This window comes from Vanellus vanellus, assembly GCF_965231255.1.
Source record: "Vanellus vanellus genome assembly, chromosome: 6".
NCBI classification, from domain to species: Eukaryota; Metazoa; Chordata; class Aves; order Charadriiformes; family Charadriidae; genus Vanellus; species Vanellus vanellus.
Window position 1 is genome coordinate 32286100 of NC_138911.1, and position 21987 is coordinate 32308086.

The window sequence follows — 21987 nt, forward strand, 5'->3', positions numbered from 1 at the left end:
ATGTCAGCTCTCAACATGGAATAGAAAACCTTCATTACTAGAAGACAACTCATAAAACCATGAGAGATTCAGGCAATAAAAGTTTACATATGTGTCCATTCAACAGGTGCTACATTGTAGTACATAAAATCAAAACCTGACAGAATTATTTCCCTGAGTCAGAAGCAACAAGGAGGAACTCAAACATTAGTGGAAAATTCTGCTGTTTAGAAGAAAATTTCAAACAAGTACTTAAGACATAGTTACAGCTTTCATGGGCATATCTGAGCAGATGAGTCAACTCTTAATCATACAGCATTTACATGTACTAGAAACCAGTGTGTGTGGACTGACACCAAAAAAGGGTTTTTTAAAGATGTGTTAAATAACTAAGCCAGAAGAAAGGGAAGAGAGGATTCTACTTTAACTACGGAAAGTAACATGGAGGTCACAATATAAAATCAGAAGCTATGAAATAACAATTGTTTTAATACACATTTGATTTTTGACCTAGCTTATTTTCATAACTGATAAAATAACACTTTGGAGCTGCAGAAAAGGAAAACCCAGCCTGGAAATTGTATATTTTTAGTAAAGGCAAGGAAACATTACAGCAAGATGCTGCCTTGATCTCATCTAGAATCATGTATATAATCCTAGCCACTAAAATAAGAGAGACTGAATTCAAACTCAGATGAGCACGTAGGAAGGTTACCAGGTAATACTGCAGGGGGAGGGAAGCAGAGAAATCCACCCCTCCCATACCAGTAAGAGAGACTTGGCTTATTAAGGGTAACATCACGCAAGCACAGAGGAGGCACAACTGCCATGTGTAAATGCATTCAAGGGAGTAACTACAACAGACCGAATATAAGTATTGCAACTAAAAGAAAGCTTGCTCAATGGTAAATGTGTGTGAAATAGGTATTTATTAGGTTTAAAACCACAGGAAGTTTTATGACCCTCTGAGGAGTGATGATTAGACTGATCAAGACAGCCTGAGGAGAGGGCAATGTGATCCCTTTAAGAATCAAGGACACAAGGTAGAATGGTGGAGCACAAAAGCACAGCAAGTTACTGTATTTGTGATAGGAGACCCATGACAAGGTTGATGAATGCTTTTCAGCTTTTGTGAATCAACTCCTTATTTAATTTCCTTTACTGCATGTGGGCAAAATAGCAAAAGATTTCCATAGGAACTGGTTAGCTCCAATACTCAAAGAAAAGGAAGACAGGCCAATATTTCCCCCTGAGTATTTTCAAATAGATTTGTAAATTGAATATAGAATACGCTAGCTGATAAACAGGCATTTCACAAGCTTGAGTCCAAAAGTAGGGAATTTCTTTAATACTGTCACCCAAGATCATCTTTCCACTGCATTTTTGTTGCATTATGTTTTACTGTTAAAGCTGATATTATAACTGCCAAAATCAGTTTAATTTCCATAACTCAAAAGAAAAATCACAGAGGGAGGAATACATTTGATAGCAGGAGTGAGACAAAAGCGCCTATAAGAAAAACTACGTGCAACAGACACAGCAGAACAGCAATAGATCAACTTGTCAAGGTGGAGTTACATAGATGGGTTCTCAAAACCTTTTTTGTGACAGTCTATTAGCATATAATTAAAAAAATTATGACATACCAACTGTATTGATTACTCTCTTTAGACAACACACTCATGATGGATTTGCAATGCTGATAATGGTTCCATAGTTACTTGTTTCTTGTTACAGCTTTGATGATAATTTCATACCAAATTAGTGCAAAAATCCAATAATTATCAGAGTCAAAAGACCATATGGGTATGGGTCACATTACATACTTGCTGTTTTCTCTTCTAATATTAAACAACTGTCTTCCTATAGCAAAGAGGTTATTTTTAAGATCTCTCTACAAAAAGTCAATTAGCAATGATATAATGCACTTTGCTCACTTAAGAGGAAAAAATGAAAAAGCCTTACTCTTCGTATCCAGCTGAGCACGATACTTTTCAAATCCCTTGAGTCGAACTCGTTCTCCCAAGAGCTGAAGAAACTCTTCAAAGGCTGGACCTGCTGACTCATTATTATACATTTCCTCTTCCGTGCTTTGCCCAGCTTTGCAGTACATGATACCCACCTTAAGTTGGTAACTTAACTGCAAAAGGAAAAAGATCAACATCTTACATGTATATCAAGTGATGCAGCAACTTATTTATTGAATTAACTTCAGATTTTTATTAAACCCATAATTCATAAAGAAAAAAACCCTAATCATGTTTAATTTCAAATGTTAGTCTAGTTCCAAATACTCTCATCGTTCTGCACCATAATCGCCTTGATGATGGCATATTTCATCTGACGATCTCAAAATGCTTTCCAAAATGAAACAAACATTAACGTTCCTTGTTTTCAGGAGGAAAACACTGCAACATGCAAATGGTGAATATCTCACATCGAGCCACGTGGCAAGTGTTGGCCAAGAAGTATCAGGAACTCGACTCTCACTCTTAGGCTGGCACCATGGTTACTATTCTACACCAAACCTTCCACGCAGAAGGATAGGGCACAGCATGTGCTCATTTCTATAGTAAGTGACAAAATTAACATTCTCTCACTTCAAAAAGAAGATGAAAATTATTCACCTATCAGTTCATTCATCTGTTAGCAATGTTTAAAGAGTCCATGGCATTCAGTTGGACTTCTCCAACTTAAAAATGCAGTAACAAAGAAAACTGCTAAATTGAGACATGCTGGGAATACTTTAAAGGTACTGTTTACTAGCATAGACTTTCAAACATATTTGTGCCTTTTAGTTCCATTTTTCCTCTAATTTAGTGTTTGATGTTCCTAAACCAGCAGAAACCGTAGATGTGAACAAAATAATTTTTTACCCAACCACAACTGTGATTCTTCAAAGCAAACTGTTCCCAATTCCAAATTGATGCACACACAAAAGGGACCACATCTGTGTCCTTTATGCCTGGACTACAGAAACAGAAGTTACAGAAGGGAAGCAAGCAGCACCCACTGCCATTTACTGCCAAAACCAATTTCACAAGCAGGAACACTGACTGGCAAAGCGCAAAGGCGAGCCTAGGAGTTCACGCATGTAATTCATCTAGTAAAAATGCATACTTATTGCAGGGTAAATAATCTTTCCTCCCACACAAGAATTTCTGTAGAGGCTCCATTTTAAATAAATGCCAAGCAGATCTGCTAAAGCAAGATCACAAGAAAGTCTATCGAAACTGGCATGAGATTTACAAGTTCGGGCTACAGGTTAGTGGGAAGCGAAAACAGTTATCTGAAAGGGCACTGGAAGCAAAGTCATCTGAATATACTGTGATTTGCTCTCAAAGCTTCCGTAACAGGTTGCGACACAAGAACTTTTGGAACTCGATGGGATGATGTGGACACACATAATTAAACTGAAATCCATTAATTTTAACTTATTATATTTACGGTGGGATAATTTAAAAGCCCTCAGAAGTGGTCCTACTCTGTATCTTATTAAAGTACATTTTAAAATTAAAAAACTCTGAAAATTGCAACTTTACTGGATTTTTCTTCTACTACCAAGGATGAATGGTGACAAGGATAAAGTATTAGCAGTAGGAAAATAAGGGGGGGGGAGAAGGGTAAAGATCAACCTGGCTTGATTACTGAAGTTGAAGAAATTAAGCACGTACAATGAGTCACAGTTCTAGGCTGTTTCTTTTTTCCCCTCCAGAATGTCCCTTATTTTATCATCTGACAAAATGACCACCTGACTTGCACCTTTTAAATACGTCCAAATTTCTTATGATAAAATATGAGTACAGCATAGAATCAGAATGGTTTGAGTTGGAAGGAACCTTAAAGATCATCTAGCCCCAACCCCCCCCACCATGGGCAGGGACACCTCCCACTGGACCAGGCCACTCAAAGCCCCATCCAACCTGGCCTTCAACACTTCCAGGGATGGAGCATCCAGAGCTTCTCTGGGCAACCTGTTCCAGTGCCTCACCACCCTCACAGTAAAAAATGTCTTCCTAATATCTAATCTAAATCTAACCTCTTCCAGTTTAAAACCGTTACCCCTCATCCTGTCACTATACTCCCTGATACAGAGTCCCTCCCCATCCTTCCTCTAGGACCCCACTAAGTACTGGAAGGCTGGTATAACGTTTCCCTGGAGCCTTCTCTTCTCCAGGCTGAACCACCCCAACTCTCTCAGCCTGTCCTCATCTCAACCTATTTCTTATGAAAGAAACATTCACAGGCCAACTTCCAAAACTGCAACTGAAAGGAATAGTAATAATTTAAAAAAAATATAAATTTTGTGCCTTAAAGTAATGTTTTTATCTCCTTTTCTCATTGTTAACTATTTGAAAAGTTTTCTGTGTAACTATAAAGGAAATACGCTCTTTCAGCACTAGAGACCCAACCAAACCCATTCACCTTTTAAGAATGAAGACCACATCTTTTGGGCACTGACGTATTAAGACTTGAAGCAAAGATTTTTATTGGTAAAACAAATACCAAACACATGCAAATTAATGTTACAATTTTTTATTATTATGATTATTTATTTCAACTTCCCATTCACTAAAAAAGTACAAAAATTCAGAACCACCATTGTGTACACCATTGTGTACACAATGCTCAAAACAATCCAGGTACAGACAGATGGTACATGCTTTTTTTTTTTTTTAATAAAACATTCTCATGATGACTGTTTGGTTAAGATTTAAATTTTCTCAGGAATCACAGAGCTAGATGAGATTTGCAGGTGCATTTCTATGATCTCTGCTTAGCTAGCAAACTACACTATTCCACTCACGCAAGCTTATTGCCTCACAGCAGCCAAAAGTAGCACCTTTGCCAACAGGGCTACGTGGTCTCACAGAGAACCTGGACCAGCTACGGCTGACGTGTGGGAAGGGAGGAGAGAGGAGGGGAGGGAGCAAGAGTGGTGAGAAGCGACACTGCTGCTGCTCCTGCCGGAACAACTGCCATCGCTTTCCATATAATCAATAGCAGGTCCTGTCTTGGACCATTCAGGCAACGTTTACTGCTCAGATACGCTCTCGGTCCACTCCCAAGGAAATACAATGGATGGCAGTGTTTCAGGGGACCACAATGCCTTAGCTGCACTGCTGATTACAATAGTTTCTAGTATCATAGAATCATAGCATTGTCTAGGTTGGAAGGGACCTTTAAGATCATCAAGTCCAACTATCAATCTAACACTGCCAAAATCACCACTAAACCATGTCCCTAAGTGCCACGTGTACCCGTCTTTTACATACCTCCAGGGATGGTGACTCCACCACCTCCCTGGGCAGCCTGTTCCAATGCCTGACAACCCTTTCAGTGAAGAAATTTTTCCTAATATCCATCGTAAACCTACCCTGGCGCAACTTGAGGCCATTTCCTCTTGTCCTATCGCTTGTTATGATCAAGAAGAGGTCAGCCCCCCCCTCTCTACAACCTCCTTTCAGGTAGTTGTAGAGAGCGATAAGGTCTCCCTTCGGCCTCCTTTTCTCTGGGCTAAACAACCCCAGTTCCCTCAGCTGCTCCTCATAGGACTAGTTCTCCAGACCCCTCACCAGGTTCATTGCCCTTCTCTGGACATGCTCCAGTACCTCAATGTCTTTCTTGTAGTGAGAGGCCCAAAACTGAACAAAGTACTCAAGGTACTTACGTTAGGACAAAGAAAACCATTCTCACCAAGCACACCTACACTATTTAAACTTCAGTTTCAGGTGAAGGAAGTATTTTCAAGGGCATAAACATAAATGGGATCTGCAGCATCTATAAGCAACCTAACAAATATCCTTTATTGCTTTGAAAATGTCAGAAACTAAATAAGGACTATGCAAAGAGAAAGATATGCCTTCTAGCTCTCTTCTTCGATTTGCTGAACTTAAAAAAAAAAAAAAAAAAAAAAAAAAAAAAAAAGATGCATAAGGACAATGTAAGCTGGCATTTCTGAATCAAAAAAAGTGGATGTGGGGAAGAAAGGCATGCAGTCCCCATTACTACACCTCCTTCTGATAAATCTAGGGTCCTCAGAATTGTATTAACTCCAAGTAAAAGCTAAAAAAGGAGTTGAAGGATGAATTCTGCTGTGGTAAAACTCCTAAAGTAGCAGCCTCATTTTAATAATCTTAAAGTATTTACATATTTATATATATGGGAAAAGTGCACTCCAAGTATTTGTCTAGCACCCACTGAAAGACAGCAGAAAGCACATCTTGGATTTAACCAGTCAGCAAGTTTGTATTTTAAATATGGAATTATATTAAAAACTTACTGACATTTCACAGTATTCCTGTGAATGAGGAATTGCCATAAAGATAAACTTCTACTGGAATAAATCAGTAATTGCCCTGATATTCAAATTTTTAAATCATATTTGGAAGTAAACCTAAAGTAAGTTACCGTGAACTCTGCATTCAAGGCAAAGATTAGTTGATGGTAATTAGCCAGGAAGCTAGCGCAGCCCTACGGAATGACTGGATTGCTTTTTAACACAAAACCACTCAAACGAATGCATTTTAATAAAGCCAATAAAAGAACAGCTAGGTGACAAGCAATGTGGGCCATATGTACAGAACAGCAGATGTTACCATGACTCTAAGGGGAAGTAAGGAACATGCAACCTGACATACACCACAAGTAGTAAATTGGGGCGAGAATAACATTCCCATTCTGACATAGGATGTCATATGCAGATATTGAAAGAGTAAAAGAGACAGAGCTCAGCCATAATAGTGATATGAAATTCCGAGAAAATATGTTGCAGTGAAAGACTTGAAAAGTGCAATCTGTTTAGTTTATCGTAAACACGACCAACAGATGATTTAATTGCTGCATACAAAAACCTTTGCTGGAAAAAAAAAATCTCACACCATAATGACTCTTAAGATGTAGCAGAGAAAGATATCAGAAGTCTGGAAGTCAAAAGCAGCTAAATTCAAATAAAGAACTGCAAATTCTTAAATATGAAAACAACCAACTGCTTTAAGACCTCACTCAAAATATATAAAAAGACAGCCCATCTTAATCAAAACTGGTACGTGCGAATTTGTCTCAATGAAGGGGTTACTGGGTGAAATTTAGTGGCTAAGTCAGGCTGAGGTCACTTTATAGTCTTAACTCTTAAATTTACAAAACATCTTACTTGATATATCAAACGGGCACCTGTTCCTGCTGTAATGAAACAGTGCAACACTCAGCAAGAAGTGATAAACATTCTGTGTACCTAATTAGTAGAGCAGCTGTTACCCAAATTCTTCTGTTAGCTTGGAATTGATAAAAAAAATGCAGCTTCTAATTAGTACAGAGTGTGCTTATCTTTTTCTGTTAGAAGTGTCAAACTGTTTCATTACCACAAAAGCAAAAAATACTTTGATGTAGATAATACATTTTTAACTATCACTTGTCCTTAATGATTTTTAAAAGTTTAAGTAGTAACATAAAATCATACTATACATTATACCATGGGAGCTTAGTGACATGTAGGATATGAAATAATCATAATTTAATATCACACTTTTTTAGACATAACTGACTTCTGAAGCAAATGATGCTAAATGACCTTTCAAACTAAGTATTTATTGGAAATAATTTTGGACTTTATTTTTTTAACTAGAACTTTCTGCTAGTTTTTTTTTTTTTTTTTTCCTTTGTGAAAATTTTCCCATCAACACTACAGAAATTGCAGGTTCCTGATGGGCATATCTGGAAGGTACTGATCCTTGAATCCAAAGGCTCACTTGTGGAGCTATGTTGAATTAAATTCCATTTTCTTCACTGCTGAAAGCAAAAAATTTGGAAAGAGATTGAAAGGTTTCCTTGAGTCTTCAAGTACCTGACAAACTTGATTCTGGTTGAAGGGTAGATTAGGTTTAGGCTCAGGTAACAAATCATAAACACTGAATATGTGCATATTTGGAATCACTGCTCTAACAATCTAAGGAAGACACTCAAGCCTCCAACTTATTAGGATCTCACCATATGAAAGAACAGTTAAACTGAGCAGCGTAAACATTTAAAGATTCCATCCTTCTTTTAGCAGGCTATATGATAAACCCATCTCTCCTCAACCTTATGTGCCTGCTGGCTGATCACAGTACTGTTTTCTGCGGAAGCCAATAAGCACATGCAGGAGATACAGCTGATACAGAGTACGCTTGAATTTCCAAGAGACATTTGACAAAGCTTTTTCTTCAGAAAGTCTTAAACCCCCTAAATAGCCAGGGTACAGAAAAGGACCTCACTTAGACATGTGACTTGCTAAAAGCAAACGGGAGCTGAAGAAAATCATCAGTAGAGTAAGGCAGGGATCTGGACTTGGATATACAGTATTCAACACAGACTTTAGCAATCTGATAGAGGTGATGAATAGTAAGGTAACTAAGTTTGCTAACATTACTGAGTTATTGCTCTACAGTACTGGATTTGAAGATTGGCTATGAGAGCAACCAAAGGAACTTATGATAGTGTGTAACTGGGCAGATGAACCTCAGTGCAAGTAAAGCTTGAAGTGATCTATGTGGTACAAAGATATCCAACTTTGAATCTACAGCAATGAGCTCTGACTTATACCTCTAAGGAACAGGATCTTAGGCATTCATGAAAAGATACTTTCAGTGTTCTGTAGCAGCCATAAAGCAAATAAAAACATCAGTAATCATTAAAGAGAGAAGAGGTAAGAAAGCAAAGATAAGAAAGAAAGATAAGAAAACCAAAATTTTTCCCCGTTTTCAAAACCACACTGTTTTAAAATTGATGTGGGAGAGGAGGAAGGGAACTGGAAAAACTCCAGACAAAGGCAAAAGCATGACCAGAAGTACCGAACAACTTCTACATGAAAAATAACTAACTACACTAGTACTCACCAAACTGGTAAAGCAGAAGGGTAGGACAGAGAGCCCTATAAAAGCCTACAAGCAATCAGGAGCTAAGAAAATATCACTCCATGCTCATCCTGTTCTCATGTTCTTAGCCAGGCACCCACTGTTGGCCATGGTCAGTGATGATACTGGGCTGCACCCACCTTGGGCTGACCACACATAACCAATCCCGTGTCAGCATGGATGCTCTGCAATAGCCACAGCTATTTCTTCATCCTCTTGTATCATGTTCTTAGTGAAAGAGATGAGGTTCTGAAACTCACTAGAGGACAAAGCATTTTGCTCAAGCTTTGCTTCTGGTGGGTATTTATTTGGGGATTTTCTATCTTCTCCATTTTAATAACCAAATCACAAGGAGGCTGACAAAATCTTCATCACAGTGACTTATAAACCTGTTTAGAGTAGCTATATTCTCTCCCTTGTGGGGCAGATGATGATTAGACCTTTTTCAATTTTATGATGGCAATATTAGATTGACAGCAAGAAGAAATAATAACATAGATGTTAATTCTGTGCAGGAAAAGCTGATCACGAGAATCAAAAAGGACCAGGAGAAAGAGTGTCAGTACTCAGAGCCATTAAATGTCACTGTTGAAGTTTTTAATCATAAAATTCACTTTTATTCATGGACTTTCATTTTGCTAAGTCTAAGCTATATAGCTAATGAACCTCAGTTCCATCTTTAAGAGACCAGGGAAATACCACCTAATTGAAAACCACTTGTATGAAGAAGAGGTGTAGAATATTTAGAATATTTTACCATGTAGTTTGGTTTCAGAGGAAGTAAAAAAAAAAAAAAAAAAGGCAAACAAAAAAAAAAGACAGGCAGTACCCTGGCAATGGTTGCGCCAATACAATATTACAACAAAACATTTGGTAACATGGGAGATTTCTGTTCTTATTATAATAGCAATAAGAAAACCAGAACAGAACTCCCTCCTCCCTGTCTTTGAAAAAAATCACTTAGTCTCTTAAAGTAAATTAAAATGGACAATTGCCATAACATTAATCTAAAACTTCAGACTACTTCGACCAATGAACTTGATTTCATACATACCAAATAGTCTGCAAAACTTGGGGGACAGACATGCAACATAACTCTCCCTACAGATGACAAGCTTTAGTTTACATGAGGCATTTTAATAGACTTCCTCTAATCTCGTAAAACTAAAAGGTAATTTTGCAGTTCACTGCAGTAATCTGACAGTTTAAGACAATTTCTCTCATTCTGTAACTCTGCACTTACCCCTTGTTCATCCAGCTTCATAAGCTGTTCTGTGACTTTCGGAGTGTTGAAGGCCAGCCTTAGGCAATGGATATTCAGCTCAGGAACCACATACTCCAGCACTTCTTTTAGGGGAAGTCCCCTGGCTGTGCAATGCTTTGCAGTTGATGGGATAGCATCTTCCAGTACAGAGCCTCTTAATGTCATAAGCTAAGCATACAAAAGAAAAATAGCTTATATCTTGAATTATGCACTGAGAAAGGGTTGCTTAGCAATAGCAGTTGAGCAAAACATACTATTTTCCAATTCTCAATAGAGACTGAGAACATTAAGTAACTTATGTGGCATGAAACAGACACTGATATGCAAAATGTCACTCACTCCGATAGCTCACATTAGTCAGAATATCTCAAATGATTCTACAGATTTAAGTTTTGCAGGAAACTAATACTTGGAAAAGATTAGAAGCAGTAGTTCTAGCAGAGCATTTCAAAGTATAAAAGTATTCTTCTCAGGTCTACCTACTGTAACATATAAAACAGGAGGAAGTAATTTTCCTCCTCTTTGCTTGCTTCTAGCTACTATAGCTCCAGTAAGTTTCTCAGGCTTTAACCAAAACAACCTTCACAGTTTTGTCTGTATTGGATGTTATGAAATAACTCAGTCACTGATAGGCTTACTTGTATTCTGTGTAATATAAACATGCAGCATAACTTTGTCAGGAGATGCCTGGATTATACATATGTAGAGGAGACAGAAATCTATTATCAATGCTGAAAAGCACACAAACCCCACGCACACCACCTGGTTTTGCCTGCTCACTTGCAGCTTTCTTTTACTATTGTTCCTGAACTGCTTACCTCACTGGTTCTGAATATGATCCGGTAGTTGTATTGAGGTCCATTTTCTTTGATTTCATCTGGCTTCTCTCTTCTTATACTCACAGCTACCGGACCCAGGTTCTCATCTGCCCCAAAATAGTTCCAGTGTTCTTGCATACCAAGAAAAAAAAAAAAAAAGAAAAAAAAAGAACACACAAATGAAAGTCCATCTTACTTCTTACACTTCGACTATATTTTCATGCTTAGTAGTTATATTGGAAACAAATTGCCAGCACCACTAGAGTCAATAAGAGCATGTCTTCCCTGGTACCAGGATTTCATTCTTGTGCTTCAGTTCTCTAACAAGTTCCGTTTATACAAGAAGGCTGAAATTCAACATTGCATCCTGCTTAAACAGGCCTGAACCAGGATACACCTCTTGCATTAGCTTTTATATTGAAATCTGTTTCATTCACATTGAGTACAATGAATTTCCCCCCTTAAAAATAAAAACAAGGAAGCCAAATGCACCAAAGTAGGAAACTCAACACTCTACTTTAAAATGGGAACAGCAAACAATTGTACTTAACAAAGAACGTAACTGACTTATTTTTGTATGGAAAAAGCAAAAAACAGTCAAACAAGTTACTCGATTATAAAAGGGGGAAAACTGATGAAGCTGAAAAATAAGTTACAGACTTGTTCATAGTAAAAATAATCAAAGTATAGTACCATAGAAAAATAGAATAAAGCGCAAGAAACAAAGCATAAATATTTAACAGTGAAGTGTCAAACAACCATAAGAGTAAATTTAAAGTGCTGAGACTTGAGTCTAAAACTAGCCCAGTTGGGAAGGTGGCAGAGAGCAGAATACAGGGCTGAAGAAACTGCTCACTAGCTGAACAGTAGATTATTTGAGATACATTTTTATATTTGTTTAACTATACACATGTAAAGCCAAGTTTTAAATTAAAAAAAAAAAAAGAAAAGCGCATTTATAAAAATTAAAGCTTAACAATTGTAAGATATTGGTGTTGAAGGCTCTTCTATTAGGCCTTCTGAGCATTATGAATTGTCTTGACTGATGACAGAGGGACATCACCATGAATGCAGCAACATATAAACAAAGTTAGAATCATAGAATTGTTTAGGTTGGAAAAGACCCTTAAGATCCACTCCAACAGTTAACCTAACACTGCCAAAACCACCACTAAACCATGCCCCTAAGTGCCATACCTACCCATCTTTTAAATACCTCCGAGGATGGCGATTCAATCACTCCCCTGGGCAGCCTGTTCCAATGCTTGACAACCCTTGCGGTGAAGAAATTTTTCTTAATATCCATCCTAGACCCTCCCTGGTGCAACTTGAGGCCATTTCCCCTTGTTCTATTGCCTGTTATTTGGGAGAAGAGACCGACCCCCACATCGCTACAACCTCCTTTCAGGTGGCTGTAGAGAGTTCTAAGGTCTCTCCTCAGCCTCCTTTTCTCCGGACTAAACAACCCCAGTTCCCTCAGCTGCTCCTCACAGGACTTGTTCTCTAGACCCCTCACCAACTTCATTGCCCTTCTCTGGACACGCTCCAGTATCTTAATGTCCCTCCTATAGTGAGGGGCCCAAAACTGAACACAGTATTCAAGGCACAGTCTCACCAGTGCCAAGTACAGAGGTACAATTACTTCCCTAGTCCTGCTGGCCACAACTGATTCTAATACAGGCCAGGATGCTGCTGACCACTGGGGCACATTGCTGGCTCATTCAGCTGACTGTTGATCAACACCACCAGGTCCTTTTCTGCTGGGCAGCTTTCCAACCACTCTTCCCCAAGCCTGTAAAGCTGCACGGGGTTGTTGTGACCCAAGTACAGCACATGGCACTTGCCCTCGTTGGACCTCATACCATGGGCCCCAGCCCATCGATCCAGCCTGTTGAGACCCTCCCTGTAGAGTCTTCCTACCCTCAAGCAGATCAAGACACCCACCCAATTTGGTGTCATCTGCAAACTTACTAAGAGTGCACTCAATCCCCTCATCCAGATCGTTGATAAAGACATTAAAGAGAACTGGCCCCAATACTGAGCCCTAGGGAACACCACTTGTGACTGGCTGCCAACTTGATTCACCACCACACTCTGGGCACAGCCATCCAGCCAGTTTTTTACTCAGGAAAGATCGCACCTGTCCAAGCCATGAGCAGCCCTTTTCTCCAGGAGAATGCTGCAGGAAATGGTGTCAAAGGCTTTACTAAAGTCTAGGTAGACAACATCCACAGTGTCTCCCTCATCCACTAAGCAGGTCATCCTGTCATACATGGAGATCAGGTTAGTCAAGCAGGACCTGCCTTTCATAAAACCATGCTGACTGGGCCTGATCATCTGGTTGTCCTGTACGTGCCTTGTGATGGCAATCATGATCTGCTCCATAACCTTCCCCAGCACTGAGGTCAGTCTGGCAGGCCTGTAATTCCCCAATCCTCCTTCCTGCCCTTCTTGTAGATAGGCATCACATTTGCTAACTTCCAGTCAACTGGGACCTCCTTGGTTATCCAGGACTGCTGATAAATGATGTAAAGTGGCTTGGTGAGCAGTTCTGCCAGGTCCCTCAGTACCCTTGGGTGGATCCCATCCGGCCCCATAGACTAGTGTGTGTAGCAGGTCACTAACCATTTCCCCCTGGATTATGGGGGCTTCATCCTGCTCCCTGTCCCTGTCTCCCAGCTCAGGAGGCTGGATACCCAGAGAACAACTGGTCTTACTATTAAAGACTGTGGCAAAGAAGACATTATGTACCTCAGCCTTTTCCTCATCCTTGGTCACTATGTTTCCCCCCACATCCAATAAAGGATGGAGAATCTCCTTAGGCCTCCCATTGTTGTTAATGTATACCTTGCACATATCTCAAGTGACAACAACTGAAGTTAAACATACCATACCTGAAAGGGAAATTTATGAGAAACTGTTGAAAAATAGAAGTCAAGCATTTTACAAGAAAAATAAGTCCTATATTATCACTCTCCATACATTGCATATCTGCATATATGAATGAATTTATACATGCACAAAAATAGAAAGTTAGAGCTATCTGAAAATTCAACAATTCAAAGAAGAAATGTGAAATTCAGTGGAATGAAAGAGATGTAACTGGCCTGAAAGGAAATGTAACCATACTGCCTGAATTACTATATACTGATTACTTGTTATTCTTAAAACAACCAGAACTTTAAACCAAGAACTTTTAAGAGCAGTCTAATATGAGCTAGAGAGATAAAATGTAAAATATCATCATCATCATCAAGAACTGCATCGTTAAAGATACTAAAAATAGATATTGAAATACACTCCATTCAAAGCAATGTCAGTCATTTTTCCCAACGAATAATCACTTTCGGTGTTAAAATTTGAGTGCCTCATTTTTTATTCTATTTCTTTTAAAAATTACACTTACTGATTCTTGCTATACTTTCCTCCAACACACTAAATGCTTTTCAAGTAGGTGCTCTCTGCTTGTGAGCTTACTTGTGCCCTAGAATTACACCTTGGCCTTCACACAGCTGTCCACCCCTATAAGCCCTTGGGGGCTCTATTTTATTCCCTAGTATCTGGTACTTTATTACCCTTTCCTCAATGTTTTCCATTTAAGATTTCAGAGCATGCAAGACATAAAAGAAACATGCTCACAGCATTATAAAGCTTGCATTCTACCAAATTCCTCTGCAAGTCATCAAAAGCCAATACTCTGCACAGAGGTAATTAAGATTCAAAATTCTTTTTATATCTTGTGGAATATCCTGTAAATATTGGCGTAAGTTTTGGGTGACTGAATTAGTCATGAGTGGGGAAATTACGAATAAATTAGACCATCCACATAAGCCTAATTAAATCTTTATATTACTCCACTGATAAGAGCCCTGTAAATGCCACAGAGATCTTCTGTTGTTTAAAAACCCAAACCATCTTATTAGCACCTTAACTTTTCTTCTTCCTCCATTAAGTAACTTGCTTTTTTCAGGATGGTTATAGCTCACCAAACAGTTTATGCGGAGATGGTCAATGCAGAAGCACGGTCATTGAGAACGTGAGAGCAATTTTCTATCAGCATATCACACAGCTTCCAAAACCTGAGATAGCTTGGCCATCTCCACAGTAAACTGCTTAGTGACTTAAAAACGTTGGTGTAACTTTGCTTATAGAACATTTTAAAGAAAAAAATATATGCTGGTAGTACATACTAAGAGGGTCTGAAATTTATATTAGTTTTCTGTACTGACAACTGCACAGATGATAAAATTTGTGTATCTTGTAACCAGTCCAGCCCGCAATTCAGATAGAGAATTTTCTGAGGAGACATTATTCTACATCTTGAAAACACATTTAGGAAGGCTGGTAAGAGGAACGTTTGAAGCTGCAGGAAAATACGTATACAATTCTGTATTGTTCGATTAAGCTTTTTATCTAGCTCCTATTTATTTGGAAAAATGCATAAGGTGTGGAATTTTACACTTCTCTGCTAATAGGAAATGTCTTTTATTCTCTTCTCTTCACTCTACAGTGGGCAGTTGTCTTTCTAGTTCTCCTATGCATCTCCTCAGTCCTCTCTTCACAATGTCCTCTTCTCTATTAACATTTACTATAGGGTGGTCCATTCTTTACCTTTGCCTTTATTCTCTTTCTCCTCCTCCACCCCGCCTCTGTATTCATTCTGCAGGCTCCAGTATATACCCTCGTATCTGACTACTTTTCCCTGTGGTAGTTTCTTGCATCTCTACCTGATTTTCCACTATATCCTGAATTTCCTTGCATCCAATCATTTTCTCTTTCCTATAGCAGGAAAAGCAGTAGTAGAATTTCAGTGCACAAAGCTTAATATCCAATCTAAAGGTAGTTAATTAGGAGTTCGATTGTAAAAGCAAGGGCTACTTCACAACTGCAATTCAAGAATTTTATGCCAAAAGTGAATAGCATAGAAGACAGCTTTTTCCTCCACCCCACACAGAACCTCATTGAAAGCAACATTTCTCAAGCTTGTCATTATTTCATTAAATAATTTGTCAACAGTATTTTAAAAGACATTCAGAAGACAACTAGCAACAGCCATAAATTAATTTATAAATCCATGTCAAAAAGAAATCATTAATTGCTTGTACCTGGTCATTAACCAGATTATACATACTTTTAAAAATACTTATATATTTATCGTATAATTCAAAAGACACTTCCAGTGAAAGAATTTAAGTGAAAACACTAATTTTCCTGGCAGATACTTACAAGTTTCCCTTGCAAAGGAAATCCAAGTAAATGGACTTGATTTTGAGCAAGGAGGGGTTTTGTGCGCTTTTACCATATTTACCTTTGCATATCACGTTCAATTGATGCATTATGTGTAATCAGAGTAGAAGTAAAAAATCACAAACATTTTGCTTCAGAATGAAACTCTGCATCAAGCATTTTCCTCTAATCCTACCGCAGCATTTACAGCACTGGAAAACTCTGTATAGCAGTTCTCTGGAAACAAGAGGGCAGCATTTTTAGAGCTCAGTCCTATAATGTCTTCAGACTGTTGCTCATAACCAGACTGTTAACTGTAAATTTTCTGTACGTCTAGCCACATACTTGAAAGGTACTGATTTGGGGATAGAATATGCAGCAATTCAAAGCATTAGAGCAAAGGGGGTTTTTAGTGGCTGCCAACAGTTAAAGGAAAGCTGACCAACAGCTCGTTCGTTATAAAACCAACTCAGGAAACTATTTACTTCTCAGTCAAGTCTTTCATTCTAAGCCAGTAACTCAAATTTGTTCTAAATGGTAACGACGTTAGCAACTATTGCCTGATGATGACTGAAACTAAAGGGATGCTCTTGGTTCTTTCCATAACCATATTTTTCAGACACAACTGCGGGGACAGAGAATAGACTGCTCCTCTGGAGCGATATGCTCTCTTTTCTAAGCAGCACTTCGACAAGCTGATGGAAACAAATTTTTAATTCCCTATAATTAAAGATTTCAGTCACATCACCATCAGCGTCTCACTAAATTACCTTGGAGAAATTAAAATGAACTATAACAATGCAATGGCTTTCACTCTTTTTCTTTTTTTCTAAGACACAAAAGATTAACAATGTGACTTTTTTTTTTGTGATGAGACCTACTTTTCATTAAATCATGCTGACTGGCATCATTAATGATCTTTAACTGGCAGTTCTTTGTTGATATAGTCCCAAATTACCTGCTTTTTTATTTCTAGTTGGAATGAAAACAAACTAAAGGATTACAATTCTATGGGTCATCACTTTTTATTCTTTACAAGCTTTAGGATTACTTCAGTAGTTCTCCGATTCTATGAAATTCTCTTGGTTTGAGATCTTTAAAAGTTATTGTTGCTGAATCAGAATTTGCTTCATATTTTAAGACTATAAAATTAACCAAGGCTTGCTGACTTGACTAGCTGATCCCACCGAAACTTTCATTACTGTCTATTCCATTCCTAACATCACAGAGATCCAACCTCCTCGTCAAACAAGGAAGGTTCTGCATCATTACTTGCTTCATGTAATAAAAACTCTCAGTTAGAACTGTCTTCCTTAATTTTTTTCCTATAATGCTGCTTTAGGTTTTATCACTATCCCACCTCTTTCAGATTAGTCTAAGTTTGCTTGGGGAAAGACGATGCACTGAGTGTTCAACAATAGGCGTTTGGTACTTGTAGAGCTGTGGGGTCTGGGCATATCTGATGAGGCTTCTGAAGTACACCTCTTTTCAGACAAAAATCTCTGTTGGGAACAATGCCCCTGGCTCTCGCTTGCTGGACTAAACACAAGCACAGTGAAATTAAAATCCAGTTTCAGGGCTTAAGAAAAAAAAAAAAAAAAAAAAAATCACAGCTGCTTCTCTCCCTCTAAACCTGCTCCATACACACACTGACACTTATATCTCGTTACCCCTCACCAATACCCCTTATAGGACTAGGTTATGTTGGTTTTATCTAATTCATCTTAATTACGACTGGAAAGAAAAGGAGCTATAATGGTGACTGGCACTGTAGTAGCATGAGGGTGTGATTTCCCTTAAGAACAAGGCAAACTAATAAATTGCTGTTGCTCACACCTCCTTCCTCTTCCGCTGCTCACTCTCATTGCTTACCTGACACCAGGCTTTGGCACTTCTCTGTCTGCAAGGAAAACTGATTTCACCCATTAAACTGGAGAGAAATAACCAAGCAATAAAAAGCAAATTCACTGCGATGGCAAGATTTCTGCTTGGTTAGTGAACTGAACTGGCTTATCAAGTTTTCAGAAAACAAGAGAACTGGTACAAGGAAGGGTGAGGAATAAAGTGCTGAAAAGCTGTTAGATGAGGTCAGCTGTAACATGAAACTGCACCTTTAGTTGCTGATTGCAAAACTCACCAGAGTGATAAGGAATCAAATTGTTCCAGAGGGAGACAGTTAGGAAAGTAATTGCAGGCAAAGGTATCTAATCTCAGGCTCTCCTCTCCAAACATACCTCATCCTACATTGTGCATCTGTCGTACTGTTCTCAGAAAACCAGTATTTTCCCTCACTCCTTTTTTTCCAAAGGACGGGGATCAGCACTCTCAAAAACCATGCAGCAAAGCCTACCTCTCAGCCCTAGAAAGAGGAGACTCCGGAAAGTTTGACAAAAGCCACCCAACCAAGGGACAATGCAGGGGAGAAGAGGCAAGAGATGGATGTATTTCAAAGCAAGGGAAAAACAGCAGATGAGTTTATTATCTGTTACACATCGTTAACAAGCTGAAGTTTTTTTGAACTGATCATCCCCTTATTTTAATCAGGCATCCCTGTTACCGTAACCTGCAGGAAACAAGCTCTTTTAAGCTGCTTTCACTAAAGAGACGAAACCCATTCCTGATTATTGGTAGCCAAGGAACAAGCACTCCTCAGGTCAGTCGTTAGACCAACTCTATCCATCAGGAGATACCATAGAAAGGCACACAATCCTGCAGAGAGAACTCAAACTTTAAAGGACTTTGGTCTGCATTCATTTTTGATTGTTTTCAGGATCAGGAAGAATAGACAGAGAGGTGTGCATCTTGCGGTGTCAGCATCATTTTGGTGAGAGGAGTATCTGGGTAATGTTTGGGTTTTGCTTGTTTCTATAGGTCAAAAAGCTTTGATCTGGGTGGTGTTTTTTTTTTCCTGCATACCTTCAATGGAAATTATAATCCTTGGTTTCAGTAGGACCATGTGATAAGTGTATCCTGTTTTTTCAGATACATTGTTGTCATTGCAACATATGTGTGTGCCTATAGTTATGTATATACAGTGATAGTTTCTTTCTGCAGAATTTGACAAATTAGAAATTGCTTTCTAGAATGATGGCTATAACGAAAATAGTGAGACAGATTTTCATCTTTATTTATATGATATTCTTGACTTAAAGTAAGTAACACCCCCCCACACCTTTTGAAATGGATTATTAAGATACTAAAATGTCCAAAGATTATTTTAAACGCTAAATTTCCAAGCTATTCTGCTATATCCTCAGTACATCAAGTCTTGGTGTGGAGGGAAGAAAGTGCTTATATTTTAGGGTTTTATTTTCTTTTATAATCTTTCAAGGGCCAACCCCTGCCCGCTCCCATGGATACCAAAGCTGTGTTTCAAGACGTTTATCATTTGTAGCTACTGCTAACTGTTATGTGTAAGAGTTTTTAACTCCAATGCTGCAAAAACTATTGGACAAGGCACTTACTGATTGGTAAAATACACCATGTTGAAGCACCGATGACTAAAAACATACATAATTCTTGCAAATACTATATTACATCAGCTGAATTTTATATGTTGGTAAAACATATCATTACTAAAACACAAGGCGAAATAAAATTTACCTACCTTTCTGATAGAAGAATTTTCGATAATAATATGCACCAAGGTCTACGTGTTCAACGATGTATCTTTTCACTCTGTCTAGATGCAAAATCAGATTCTCCTTGGGAACTTCCAGAACTGCTACTCCGGCATTTGTGCAATGAGAACTCAGAGTCGACTCAAACGAGGCACTTTCACATCCACTGAAGGAACCTGAATTAGATTTGGAAAGGCTGATCTTCCTCTCCCCTTCCCCACCAATCTCATTACGAAAATAAGGACAACTCATCACAAGTTCATTGCTTTTATCATCCCCCTGGTCCATATTGAGACTTCCTTTCGAATTCAGGTCTTCAGTACTGCCCATTGGAGAATTGAAACTTGCAGAATGGGACAAGGGTCCAGAGACAAGTGATGCTACAGCAGCAGCAGATGCACCTGTGGTTGTGTTCCTCCTTTTAATAACATTATGCCTGTTGATCGCTGCTTCATTTAAATCAAATAAAATACTCTGTACATCATAATGAGCAAAACACTTCGGACAAGTCCAAGGCTTGATGCTATCTTCTGACCTGTTATCTTCAAGATCTGAAGACTTCCCAAGCTCCCCTTCACCTTTGGCATTGCGCAGCTTACGAAAAATGGATGAATCTCCTGTCTCTGATTTTGAGCGTCTCTTGAGCGGCTTCTCCCTTTCCTTAAAGAGTCTCAGGTTTTCCCTTTGAGTAATAGGTCCATCTATCACATCTAGAGAGAATCCTGAACCCTTGCTTCCACTGGCAATCAGGAGGTCACTGAGCTTAGCTGTGGCTGGGCTTCTCTGATCAGACTTTTCATCTTTATAGCCCTTCAATAAGTCAAAAAAACTTTCCCCTGAAGTTCCCTGCTTATCTATGGAAGATGTGCTGCCATACTCCCTGTGCAGAGATGGTCCAGATTTAAAAGTGGGTGAAATACATTCATCAAAACTATCCACATCAAGCTCACTTATGGTAATGTCACTGTTGCTGCGCTGTCTTATTCTACGAAGAGCTTTCCTTGGGGAACTGGGATAGCCATCAGGTGTAAGAAATCTGGAGTCTAGATTCTCGGATTGTCTGGTCTTGCTTTTAAGTGTGCTCTGGATGCTCTTTAACATGACAGAATCACTAGCATTCAGGTTAACAGAGCTTCCCTGACTCCCAGGACTGCTTTTAGAAGACATGCTGTCAAGGCAACTTGATGTTTCAATATCTTGACTAGATCTGCTTGCTTCCTTGATGTTCTCCTTCCTTGGGGGCCAATCAGCAATCCTTGCCCTGACCCCCATTTTAGGGACTCCAGGAGTAGAGGTAATGTGATGGGAACTTTCATTCCGAGGAGGTCCAACTGGCGCCATGACTGCAGATCCTAAGCTGCCGTTCTGTGACCTAAAGCGCCTCATATAAAAGTCATCCGAGTGGACTTTTGAGGTGCCATCTGTTCCGACTGATACCCCAGTGGCAACAGCCCTTTCGGTCTGGGACCGCTTCAAGCTGGTCATGATCTTTCAGTATGCTCAACCTTAGTAAGTTCCAAGAGAAAACACACTCATTTCTGCTTTTTAAATGCCCAGTTCTCTTTTGGAGAATAGTCTCCAAAATATGCAATGGTTGCATGAGATCTCAATCATGGACATTTAAGGATGTTTAAGTGCAGGATGTCTAGAAAATTCCGATATTCAGCAGGTTTTGATAATCAATATTTTCCTTTAACTTTTGCATTTTAAGAAGTAGCCATGCTCCCATACATTCAAATTGTTTTAACATCACTTGTGCTCCAAAATGTCAGAGTTGTAATCCAATTGCTTGTGGTTCTTTTAAGCCTAGAAGAGAAAAAGGGAGACGAAAACATTAATGATTTCATATATATCTTTTTTGTAACTGAAACTGTCGAAGTAATTATTACACACAATTAATATTTCTTTTAAATCTCATTGATCATAATCTCAGAAATGCAGAGTTGTGTTATATGATGTTGAAGAATTTTCTAGACATTGTTGGTTTGCCTTCTGAAAAAATACTTTTACATTTGGATTTCACACCTAAATACAGTTTTTTCCTTATGAACTGAACAGCGATACTTTTTATTTAGGTTAGTGGACGGTTTTACAAAGCACTAGTAGGGAGCTCATTTCCTCAGCTGAAGGACACATACAGCTTACATTTCCTGCAAAAACTATAGAGGAGCCATATCAGAACTCCAAAT

At 38.7% G+C, this 21987-nt stretch overlaps 1 protein-coding gene across 1 annotated transcript in view; it reads right to left on the bottom strand.

Moving 5' to 3' along the window:
• The window catches only part of SIPA1L1 (signal induced proliferation associated 1 like 1), a gene marked incomplete at its 5' end in the record, with an annotated part of 75671 nt that extends 54388 nt beyond the window's left edge, over positions 1-21283 (bottom strand). The window contains 4 exons of the mRNA XM_082484979.1: positions 1945-2119; positions 10114-10302; positions 10953-11083; positions 19786-21283. Coding sequence (XP_082341105.1) covers positions 1945-2119; positions 10114-10302; positions 10953-11083; positions 19786-21283 — 1993 coding nt within the window. The remainder of the gene's footprint in view (positions 1-1944; positions 2120-10113; positions 10303-10952; positions 11084-19785) is intronic.
• Positions 21284-21987: the final 704 nt, after the last annotated feature.